The sequence below is a fragment of the Struthio camelus genome, chromosome W (genome assembly GCF_040807025.1).
Source record: "Struthio camelus isolate bStrCam1 chromosome W, bStrCam1.hap1, whole genome shotgun sequence".
NCBI lineage: Eukaryota > Metazoa > Chordata > Aves > Struthioniformes > Struthionidae > Struthio > Struthio camelus.
In genome coordinates this window covers 56,976,612-56,988,997 of record NC_090981.1, presented here as the reverse complement: position 1 = coordinate 56,988,997, position 12,386 = coordinate 56,976,612, and the positions used below count along the sequence as shown (strand labels likewise).

Genomic DNA, 12,386 nt, shown 5'->3' with positions numbered 1-12,386 from the left:
CAGAGTGGCCATGTGGCCACTCTACCATAGTCTTCTGTTTTTATTACACCTATGTTAAAAATGTATTTTTGCAACACTGTTAGAGTGAAATGGAAGTTCAAAATATGCTCAGTTAATCATGGCCACTGGTTTTTCCAACTTTTTTTTTTTTAACCCCCCCCCCAGACTGACTAAATAGGCTGCAGATGCTTGAAAGAGTTCCTTACATTAGAACACAGCAAAACATTTAAAACACAGACCTTAGCCACATATAAATCATACTTTAATTTATATACACTTTATGACATATCACCACTTAGGTCAACAAATTCATCATCCCTCTTGACCAAGTCATCTTCATCTTCCAAGTCATTCCAAGTGCTAGTGGGTAAAGCTGGCTTGACAGATTGTCTCTGAAGTAAAGCAAATGGAAACAAGGATGACAAACGGGCAGAATTTCTCAGCATTGGGACAGCTTGTCTATCTTGAGAAATAGCTTGACTATGTTCTTCATCCATTTTCACTTGCAAGCTTTGTACTTCCTCCATCAAGTCCAAAATTTTGGCAGCTGTGGCTATTGCACCACCACCATGAAGCTGGGCTTCAGGAATCCATCGTAAATACCGCTGAGCCCAGACTTTGATTTCTGGCCCATCGATGCGAGGTAACAGAAGACCGTGATAGTCAACAGGTTTACTATGCCAGCTATCATAGAATTCTCTAAAGCTATTATGAGGTTCATCTGAAGAATTTATGAACTTGCCAATTCTTTTACCCAGAATGTTTTTAATTAAATGATCGGTTTCCTCTCTGAAAAATCCTCTCTTCGGAGAACATTTCGTTTGTGTCAATGGCAAAGAGAGCTGCCGTTGATGCTTTAGGAGGGGAAGAAAAAGGAATATCAATAAATATTGATAGGACTTTAGGCAACATCAAGAGGGAGGCAAATAACTTGTATCCAGAGAGTACTTGCAGGCAAGAAAGTTGCTTAGACACAACCACCCTTTTGCTATATAGTCTAAAACTATTCTTCAGTGTTTAATACAAACACTTCACACAGTATAGTATTCCAAGATATCTTCCTTGCAGTGCAACTATAGCCAAGAAGTAACACTGAATAAGACATTTTCTTTGAAAAAAGGAAAGCTTTGCATACATTTAAGTATTACATATTATTGAATTTAAGCTAGCAGCACAAGAATCGGAGCACTTGATTTAATTTTTTTTAATCCGAGAGTTTCTTATTGCTTCCTACCACACGTAGGTTCCATACATAATGTTCTAGATTGTGCTGGCAGTCTCAACTAAGAATGCTTTCCACAGAACAAAATTTTATCTCCTGTTGCAGGGGGATTACAATGGAGAAAAGCTACCCCATACAAGCTTTTGCTACTGAATTTGTGCTACTTTCCAGGAATAAGGTGGTCCATCCATTACCATATCCATTACTACCCTGGGCAATTAGAAAAAGCACACACCGTTACATTCATCAAGCTAAAATTATAGCAGGCTTATAACTGGTGCCCTATCTTTCAATTAGGTACTTTGTTGAACAACAAAATAAGTCACTTCCAGGTGAGTTGCTACAATACACTAGATGTAGTGGTAACTTCCTTATAGGACTTAACACTTGCAGAGGTACTAAAAAACCCTACATTCACGGCTGTGCATGACCATAAAACAGTGATTTATAACTTAAGAACGCAACTTTCGCCCTTCTCAAGGCCCAGGAGAGCCTGAGGTGTGCATGCATTCTGTCAAGTAAAACTTGGAGCCAATGCTTCTGCTGTAAGTATATTTGAAGTACGACCAACTTCTGTAAAATGTTTTTATCATTTCAAAAAAAGCGTTGAGCAGATCTCTTACTTTGAATCGGGCAGTTTTCCGTTGACTTTTATCTGGTTTTGGCTTCTCTGCATAAAGAGGGTTGTTCAGCAAAGCCTGGGCCTTGGGCTCAAACTGCACAGACCAATCCCACACAGTAAGAAATTTGAAAGGACCACTTTGTGTCTTGAGGCTTTCACCAGTCTGCCAAAATAAACAGGTCACAATTAAGATGGCTAGAAAGGAATCTTGACTAAGTCAAGGTGAAATTAAGGAATCCATTTTTCCATAGAAGAGTCCACAGAGTTGCAACAACACTCTTTATTTCTATGTATTCAGCAGCTGGACAACACTATTAATTAGCCTTCACATCTGTATTCCCTTGCATCTATGATATTCCCTGTTACTTAAGACAGTACTTTATTTCTACGGAGCAATTAGGCAGCACCATTGCCAGACTGCATTTCACATGTTGAAACTGAGATATCTGAGAAAAACAAGACATTTTAGAAATCAGGCAAACGGACAAACACTGGGATTCAAGCGTTAGGGGGGTAGGACATGGAAGGGTGCATTAGGGTTGCAGGATAAGCCTCTCCAAGTCTCTAAACTGTCAGCACTGCATAACTGCTTGTAATTAATTTCAAGGTCAGCACCTTAGTTAAATATGAAACAATGATCTTCGCCTTTTTAGATTTTGTGCAGCCTTTCAGAGAACACTCCCACTACTTCCAGCGTGTTAGAAACCAAGTATAAATCGGCACTCAGGAAATGTTGCTTTTGGAGTAAAACTAAGCATACAACACAAGGATATTGAAAGTAAGTTATTATGCAGGACAGAAGGAAATTCCTTTTAAGTTAAACACCGTTATTTTCATCAAAACGCAATAAATGTAAGCCTATAGCCACACACTTGAGTTAATACATTCCTGAGTTACCTCCCTTTTGTAGAATGAAGTAATTTGATTTCCCACATCACACGTTGACTTAGAAGTCCTGAAGTTGGCTCCTTACATTGCAAGTTGATCATCTTCACCTTGAAGGCATCATGCTTCACGTGCTGCTAGTGAATTTAAGTGTCCCTTACTCCTTGGTCAGAACTGCTCTTCAAAACATTGCACCTCTAAAATAATAAACCCTTACCGTAGTAGTGTCTTTCTGATGTTGTGAGTTGAAGAAGAAAGTGCTAAAAATAGGTACATAAAGGCTGTCTGACAAGACAGTCAAGTAAGTTTCTGTGAACTCAAATGCCGGAGGATACTGTTGTACCAACTGCCAAACACAATTTAACAGGAGCAGGAAAACGGGAGCCTAAATAAAGAAAATACTGCATTAGTTTCAGGGAAAAAAAATTCCATCATGCAGGCCACGTATGTATTTGGAGACACTAAACGCTATAAGGATCTCAGCAATCTGGTGAACTACAGATTGCTGTATATAACTTGGGCTGAACTCCAAAGAAGTTCGAGCTATCCATTGTCAATAGTTGTCAATTGTTTTTTTTTGGTTGAACACAGTTGTTAAAGAGATGAATGCTTTCTAACCTGAAATTGCACATATTAGCCTGCTAAGAAAACTGCAAGCCTGCTGTCTTTCAAAGTTAGCAGAGCAAGCTAGATTAGCTCTGATCAAGAATCTCTATAATCACCTTACAGCTACGAGATTCATTCTGTACAGCAGTCCAACTTATTCCCAGAACACAAACAAAAATGCAGATATGCGACTGCAACAGTTTTAGCAATACTGTATAAAACTAAACTCTAGATGCAATAAGAATGTGCAATTCACTTGTATTATTTCTATGGTCATTACAATTTAATAAAGTTTAAAATGACAAGAGATACAAGTCTTTCAAAAGACCCCTAAAGAGCTGACAGGAAAAAAATCTTTTTTTCTTTTTAATTACCAAGACATGGTTGAACTCTAATCATCAAAAATAGTGACACTGTATAAAACATCAACCTGTGAGGCAATACAAAGATCCTCAGGATAATTAGACTTTCTGGACTGACATCCAATTCCCCCCTCATGCTAAGTAGGCTTTTAAATAGTACGTAAGGAAATTAAAGAAATTGTACCTCTTCTTTGTCATTTTTATGCAAGTGGTTGCAACGATCCAAAAAGCCATGTCCTCCGATTACCCACTCCTTCTGAATAAGGCTCTGAAACCCTGACTTTGTTCTGCTGTATGAATCCATCATCACTTGAACCAGACTGGAGATGACACAGCACAGATCAGTAGCACTCTCCTCTACAGAAAAGAAAAAGCTGCATTGCTTCCCTGCCCCAAAGTTTTAGGAATGAAATAATAAACAAAGTATTGCTAGCTTTGGCTAAATAAACAAAATTGTACTTAAAATTCATAGAGAAGCACACAATTTCTTCTTACACGTGGTATACCATTGGATATTGGAGAGAAATTAAATGCATGTTTCCAACACTTGTTTTTGTAAAAACCTAGGAGTTTTGGTATGTTTTACTAGGATATTTTGACAATAAAATCTAAAAAAAGCAAGCACTTACCGCTATAACTTTGACCCTGCTCCCTTTAGCCTCCCATAATGCACATACTGACCCTTCTGCCCTTTGCTACCAGGCCAATGATGCACCCCTGTCCTTCCTGTCCTGCATGCACCTCTTCATGAGGTGTGGCTAGGACTTAAAAAGTATCCTAACACACACACAGAAGACTTGAGGTAAGGAGCGCGTGGCAGCACTGAAACTGCCTCCTTATACAACATGCGCTCTCCACCCTTCAGATGCCTTCTGGAAGCATCTCCTCCCCACACTAAGTTTCTCAAATGGCAGTATGGGTGTGTGGGGAAAGCCTAAATCAGTAGTCTGAAAACAGGTTAAAGATTAACATTAGGCTTGTTTCCCCATTCAATTAGTGTCCCCGATCCAGGACAAACTGTTCAAGATGTCTACAAAAGCATCTTCTTTCATGAATATATAATGAAGACACTATGTACTACTCGGTGTCTCTAGAACCAATATTAAAATATCTTTTCAGAGACTTCTCAAGCTTTTTGTAAGAAAAAAAACTAAGTACAGCAAAAGGTCTTGGAGCCTTTTAATAAAGTTTAGGAGACAGGAATGCATAAGAGGTAACATGACTCACATGCAAATTGATCAGCAGCTTTCTCATTCACAAAACCCTCTTAGTCTGGGACTACACTTAAGTTAACTGAAGAAAGCATTTTCAGGAGTGTATGAAGCTTAAGCACTTAAAGTACCTGATGCTTATGACTTTTAGCAGCCTCTACCATAATTAAACTGATGCTTAAGCTACATTTGGAGAGAAAAAATATATATATATATATACATAAAAGGATAATCTCATGAAATTCTTACCTACAAGGAGAACATTTGTATGCTGTCTTTCCAGACATTCAGCAACTTCTATTGCTTTTTTCAAGAATCGCCTATTGTGGTATAGGGGAAAAACAAGAGGACGTTTTAACAGCATTTTTACAATTAAGTTTCTCTCATTGAAGTTCTAACCCCTTTTAGGGGAAACCATACTACTGAAAACTGACTAGTCTTAAAATGACTGCAAAAACCTGCTCAACTTGTGTAAGTGAAAAAGTTTGCTCTTGACAGTAAACAGGAGGTATCTTTATTTGGCAATCAGCCTCACATTTCCAGTTATCTTTGTACAATCGTAATGCAATACTTTATTCTGGACCAGCACCAGCCACTAACTGTTACCAAACAGTTACCATTGCTTATGTCCAGATCTTTATCCTGGAAAGAGTCAACATCACCACACTTATTTTCTAATCTCCCATATATAGTATATTTCTCCTGCAATATGTTTTTGAGGGGCAGAGTCAAAGACCAGCAATTGTATCTTGTAAACATGGAGACAAAATTTATCCCAAAGACTATGGCACAAGGAAGACAGCGTAGGATTAAAAGATCAGAAAACTATGTAATGCAGTGGGTTTCTAGTCCTAACTCTTCATAAAGTTGGCATTTCCAGCAAGAGTTTGCACACAAACTAGGATTCTTGCAGCTGTGTAGGTCACCAAAAGCTGACAGTTTATTCCCTAAGTGTGGAGTTGTCAGATTCTTTGTTCTAGCATCTAGACTAGCTGAAGAGGCACTTCTACTGCCAAGAATAGGCTGATCCAGGAAGTAACTGGATTCAAGTACAGAAGTGACCAGTCTCAAAACAAAGCAAAGACAGGAACTTGAGCTGATATTTACTTTTAATTACTTCTAATTGCAGCTATGTCACTGCTTTCTTCAACATATGATCTTTACTAGAACCTCTCTCTCATTCAGCATATTTGTAAGTTCTGGAATAAGAAATGAACAACATAGCAACATTTGTTGAAAGTTACTCAGAATACAAAGAACTAAAGCTGACTGCGGAAGACTGAAGCAGCTCTTCTTGATAGCAAGCTGATTACATAAACTGGCAGATAATTCAGCTAATACAAAGTAACACTGAAGACAAAAAAAAAAAAAAACCAACTTCAATATTTCACTACAACAAGCCTTAAGTTAGCCAATACCATGCCAAGACTTACTCACTGTGGACTGCTGAGAGAAGAAAAAAGAACTTGAGGAACAATCAGTAGAGGAAGGGGACAAAACTGAGAACAACTGTCATTTTATAAATCTGTGGAGGGCTAACATCTTGAACACTGCAGTTCATCCCGTCCTAAAGGATATTACAGGAGTACAGAGAAGAACGGCAAGGCTAGTCAGAGACAAGAAATAGGTTTCATGCAAGAAATAAATAGGATTCTTCAGCTTGGGAAGAAGGTGACTAAGAGCAGGAGGAAAATTACTGGATCTATGATTTTAATAGGTTTGCTGGAATTGGAGTGATCTGCTGCTTCTCACATCTTTTAGTGAGGGAAGCTTAACACAATTCTGCACTGTAAGAATACAGGCTCCAGTTGCAGAAACAAGAAATATAAATGGGATAAGTCTGTCTTGCTTTTCTTTCTTACTAGAAGTGACAAATGCCTTTTTATTTCAAGAAACTAGCTAGAAAACTCACTACAAATTCATTTAGTATTTGAAACCCAGAAAATTATATGTAGCAAACCTGATGATCTCTAGCCAGTTCGTGCTCTCCAGTAATGAAAACCATTTCACATCAGTATCCCAGAAGTCTGTACTGTTATCTGCAAAAAAACAGGTTAGTTTGTTCACATATACATGGTGCTTAATTGTTATCACAGTCATCTGTTGTATTAGCCTCCAAGTATGAAGAGTTTTAAAAACAACCAATACTAAGGAGTCAATCCTAATCACTGTTTAAACAGCAGAGACCCTGTTTATGCCTAAAATAGGGAACAAAGTTTTACTAATACCAATAAAGCTTTGTAGCACCATTGGCTTTTTAAAGAAAGTATGCTGGAGGTTCATAGTAGCCAAACTGAGAAGTCTTTTTTCTTCCCAACATGGGAAAGGAAAAGTTTAATCATAGGAGACAAATTCTTACTTCCCGAGTTCCAGTTATCTTGACTTTAAAGCACATTGTACACAAAGCCCAACCTAAGGGGTCTGGATTTGGAAAGCCATTGCTATTTGATCCAGAAATGTGGATGGAATTTAAAAGGGGGCTAGACAGATTTGTGTGGTGTAAGACCACTTGGAAAAAAGTTTTAAACAGCTTTCACTAAAACTGAAGAGAAGAAAAAAACACATCAAAAGAGAGAAACAAGACAAACAAGGAGGCCAGTGCAACACCTCTAAGTCGCTAAAATTATAAAAATCCCAATACCTAGTGAAATTCATAACTAGTACAACAGTCTCACTTACTCTTATTTTTATTAAAGCCAGTACTCAGAAACTGGAAGGCTTTCATAAGTTGACATGGTCCATTAAAGCCACTAGATCACCTTTCCTGCCAACCTTGAAACCCAAGGTATATGGCAATTCTATTGCAACAGAGCAGTCTGAACAATTTCCCTCCTTTGTTCTTAAGCTTCAATTCTCCATGCTTCTGCATAGCCTCCCGTTTTCTCCCCCCAAAGTCTCTCGGGTATTTACTCCCAGCACATACTCACTTCCATCTTGTTTTCTACAACTCTCACCTATGATCCTTAAGTGCAGAGGGGTATGTGGAGAGATTGTGCCTGTAACTGTTTTACTTCCCCCTCATTCTGTTCATATTCAGAAAGCTTCTTTCCCCCATTCATTTCACCTTGGCCCTAGAAACTAGTTGTCCTCTGCTCCCTTAGCATTAGGGCACGTCTTCAGACTTCCCTGGTCATTCTGTTCAGATTAGATGTGGTCTTCTCCAGTCTTTCCTAATTAACTTCTCCAAATTCACTGTCTGACCTTTAAGTAAAAGCCTATTTACATATTAGGCTTCCCAATCCACACCCTTTCCATCCGATTCTTAGAATTTCTCCTTGCACCCAAATCTCATGATGAAAATAGAGGTAATTTAGGTCCTAACTCTACAAAAAGATTAACTGCAAATTTGTCAGTGTTATTTTCTAGGCAAAAAAATCTCAGTGTGAAACTCAGCCAAATATCCCATATATTAGACTTCTCTTCAGAGTATCATCAAAATCTTTACTGCAAATTTACCAAAAGCTATTCATACTACGTTGCTATAAGTATCAACTTATCAGCTAAATTCCATTAAAAAAAATCAACCCCCTCCCCCACACACAACTTAAATACAACCTGTAGGCTATGCTACAAAATTAAATTTCTCACTGATGACCAGCTCTATCACATCCAACATCAGTAGCCTTGAGTGAACTGTGGCCGGTGTTCAGCATGTCACAAGACACGGTACTGCAACACTTGCACCCCTATTATATTGTAGAGGATCTGCTTTCCAAGATAAGCCACTGTGCATATGCAGTTGGACCTTTTTCTTCCAAGAGGTAAAGTCAAAGTACTGTTTCATGACAAAATAGATAAGGTGTTACAGAAGAGTTTGAAGGCCGAGATTACATTTTTGCATGGCTCCCCTTTTTTTTTTTTTATTCAAGAGGACTTGTTATTGATGGTAGTTGTGTTAGCTCTGCAAGGAGAGCGACAACAGAATTTTAAGTGAGTTCACACCTCAGATGTTTTGAAGTGCAAATAGTTCATAACAAGAGTTAGAGCAAAAAAAAAATCAATTAGCATTTAGTCTCAACTCTTGACATAGCCCAAATACTTACAAGCTTAAATTTTAATTTAAATGAACCAGACAAGATTGAAAATCTCACACAATAGTTCAAATCCAGCTAACATATAACTGACATTTTGACTCCAGTAATTGCTCTAACTCTTCAAAAGCCACTTTCTGATACTGTGACTGTTTAGCAAGACTTAGTAAGTTTGAGAACTACAAAACTCCATTAACACACCAGTAATAAGCACAGCCTCCAGCTACACGTTTAGAAGTCTGCTTTTAACTATAGTCAAAAGTGAAAAACACCAATGGAGACGAGGACTGCATTCATGAGACAAAAACTCAGCATTATGTTTTGCATCTCAGTCACTTTAGAGACTAAGGACTACTTTAAAGTTAGACTTACCTATCAAAAACAGCTGTTTAAATCTTGTGTATGCAGTCTGGATATCTTGCAGAGATGGAAGGCTGCTGGACAGGTCATCTGTTTTCAGGAGCTCATAAGGAGGTTTACTAATTGTCTTATAGATTCTAAATCAAATTATCAAGAGATTAAGCTTTCCGCTTCACACAAAGAAAGCACCAACTATTATCACTGGGGTTAAAGTTAATATGCATGATTTGGGAAACAGCTGTAAGGCTAAGAAATAAACGCTGGAAAACTAACAGTCTCCATGCATTTTAAAATACTGGCAAGAAGCTTGCCTACAAGCTTAGAACAATTTTTGCTGTTCTTAACTGTTACACTGATATAAAAGATGTGATGTTTATGCCTATCTGTGGAGCTTTATGAATATTACAAAGATCACTCAGTTTTGTATTACTGCTTCTTTAATAGGCATTGTCTTTACAGAGGTGAGTCCAGAGAAAGGGGATGGACAGAAACAGCCAAACCTTCCAATACACTTCAAATTGTTGTTGACTTCTACCAACTGAATTGCATTCTGACGTTTGGCTGCCAGGTCTGCTCACAAAACACATGAATAAAGGAAAGAAGAAATAGTTTGGACTCAAGTAAGAGTACCCCTCCACCTGTACTTCCCTATACTGCATATTTACGATTTTTCCCCTCAGAGGGGGAAACAGGAGGAGGTAGAGATTAACCTAGGCTAGATTAACCTTTGGTCTGGACCCAGAAGACCCTTTCATGTTAAGGTTCCAGAGGCTGTCTATGAATAGAGTACTTGGACAAATGTCATGCCAGATGAGCATCAGCTTAGTAAACACCTCCATGGTCATGCTGGCTTTTTATTGTTAAGACTTGGGAAAAGCTGCTCTAGCTCATACTTCAGTGAAGCCTTGCAGGCACTTGGCCAATACAGGACAAAGCAATTTGTTTGCTGTACACTGTAGCATAGAAGCCTGCTTTAAAAGAGAATTACAGGATTCTACCTCAGAAATACTGATCATTAGACCTATTCAAGGATGCATCAGATCTTAGCGAATGGAATGAAATCAGTCATTTGTAAATTATGACACTTGTTCCAAACTGAAGTGAGCAACTTATGCCAGAAGATCAGGCTCCACACAAACCTTTACAAAAAAAGCTGTCAAGAGTACACATATGCTGTGTGGTTAAGAGTTCAGATTACCATTACAATAGCATGTTAACACACCCTTAAAAAATATATGTTTACAAATTGTGCATAAACACTAGCGGTCAACCACTAGTACTCCATAACAAAAACATGGCCAGCAAGTTCAGATGGCCAAAGACGAGGGCCCAGAATATCAGTTAATATCTTGTTAAAGCCTACTACTAGTTTCTTACTTTCACACTTTGAAATAGCATTACAAAGAAGCTATAAGTGATGTGAACGTCCTCATTTCAAAAGGGAAACATTAGAGAATCTGCAGAAAGGGTTAAAAGCCTTTCCCATGCAAGTATATTTAATTTCAAAAAAAAAAAAAAAGAAAGAGGTTTTAAGTGCCTAATTAAGCTACCATCTATCAGTTCTGTGCAATTAACAGACTCTGAGGCACAAAGAGCTAATAGTGAAGCAGTATAATATGTACACACTCATCCAAACTAATCTGTTTTGCTGCTGCTAAGAAAAATCTCTCCAGGACCCTAAACAGGTAAGTTACAGAATGAAGCAGCAAGTCACTGCTGCAACTCCCTGGCAGGCAGCTGTGTTCTTCCCCTTATGTTAGCATCGACATTTTTCAGACTTCTGCTCAACTGACTAACTCAGCTGAAACAAAGCGCTTTCTGCCATTACACCTGAAAGAGGCAGTAGTGAACTGCTAGATTGTCTCAGCCATTTTAGGTCACTTCAAGTAAAAATCATACAGGGACAAAAATCTAGTTCTGAGAGAGCAGCTAAGCTTACAGAAAAATTTAAAATTCAGCTTGCAAGTTAATGTTCAGCAATGAAAAGCCTAGACTTCACTTACTTGCAAACACAGCTGAGCCCTTCAGTTAATGATACTTTCACTGCAGTTAAGACCTACAGGGTTTGGAGCTGCTTTACTTAAAAATAAGCCAATTGTCCTCACCTCTTCACAGTAGGTACAGATTCACCTAGCATGTGTATTTTTGCAAATAAGCCTTCAGTGATGTTACAGTCCTGCAAGATTGACCAAAGATGCTGTTAGGCTAAGGCCTTAAAGCAATACCACTGTGCCAAGCTACGTTTAGATCTAGAATTTGTTTCCTGATGCGTGCAGGCTTAAAGATATAGCATATATGGAAAAAGAGAAGCAAGGTCCATACCAAGCAAAGTGTTGTGGACAGAATAGCTATTACTGACCCATCCAAGAAGGCTTTTTGCGTTTGTGAAGTGCTGTCATCCTGTTCTTTGGGAAACGCAGACATTTTGAGAAGAGCAGCCCCATTATGGCAAGACCAACACCAAATCTGCAGAAAGACATTTATCAAGTAATAACAGTTGGTCAACTGTCCTGTACAAAGTATTTGCTGCGACTGACTGACTCCTCACAATAGATTACTCCGTACTACATTTTGTTGCATTTTTGGTGTATCCAGTGAACCCATCAATAGCAAACACGTACATTTGCACCAAAAGCAAATACCTCAGTACACTTATCAGCCGCAAGCTATTAGCAGGGCTTTAATGCAGACACAGAAAGAACACATAAGATGTCAGATTATATCAAAACACTACTTTCCCAACTCTGCTCACAGGTGAAAAGACTGATCAAAATGACTACTGTCAAATTACACCGCAGATGTGCCAAAATAAGTCAGCTCTTAAGTAGCTTTTATATAGTACCTACCAGTTTCTCCACATAGACATATAAGGAGAAATATAAGGAAAACACTTCTATAATAATATAATTTCCTTATATTTTTCCTTATATTTCTCAGGAAAACTCACAAAATATAGGCATGCCTTCCCACATGAGCTACACACATGTGAGTGTCATCTGGGCATATGAAATAAAATATTAAACAAGAACTCTACAACTAAACCAGACTGAGGACTGATTTGCTAAAAGGAACATCTGCAACTACAAA

The 12,386-nt window shown here is 38.2% G+C and overlaps 1 protein-coding gene across 2 annotated transcripts in view; it reads right to left on the bottom strand.

Moving 5' to 3' along the window:
* Positions 1 to 244: 244 nt before the first annotated feature.
* The window catches only part of LOC104147814 (myotubularin-related protein 12), a 31,479-nt gene continuing 19,337 nt past the window's right edge, over positions 245 to 12,386 (bottom strand). For both annotated transcript variants that reach the window (XM_068924951.1, XM_068924952.1), the window contains 8 exons: positions 11,659 to 11,765; positions 9,312 to 9,436; positions 6,869 to 6,947; positions 5,158 to 5,228; positions 3,882 to 4,054; positions 2,947 to 3,114; positions 1,846 to 2,007; positions 245 to 854 (listed from right to left, as the gene is read on the bottom strand). In XM_068924951.1, the coding sequence (XP_068781052.1) occupies positions 279 to 854; positions 1,846 to 2,007; positions 2,947 to 3,114; positions 3,882 to 4,054; positions 5,158 to 5,228; positions 6,869 to 6,947; positions 9,312 to 9,436; positions 11,659 to 11,765 (1,461 nt within the window). In that variant the 3' untranslated portion in view covers positions 245 to 278. The remainder of the gene's footprint in view (positions 855 to 1,845; positions 2,008 to 2,946; positions 3,115 to 3,881; positions 4,055 to 5,157; positions 5,229 to 6,868; positions 6,948 to 9,311; positions 9,437 to 11,658; positions 11,766 to 12,386) is intronic.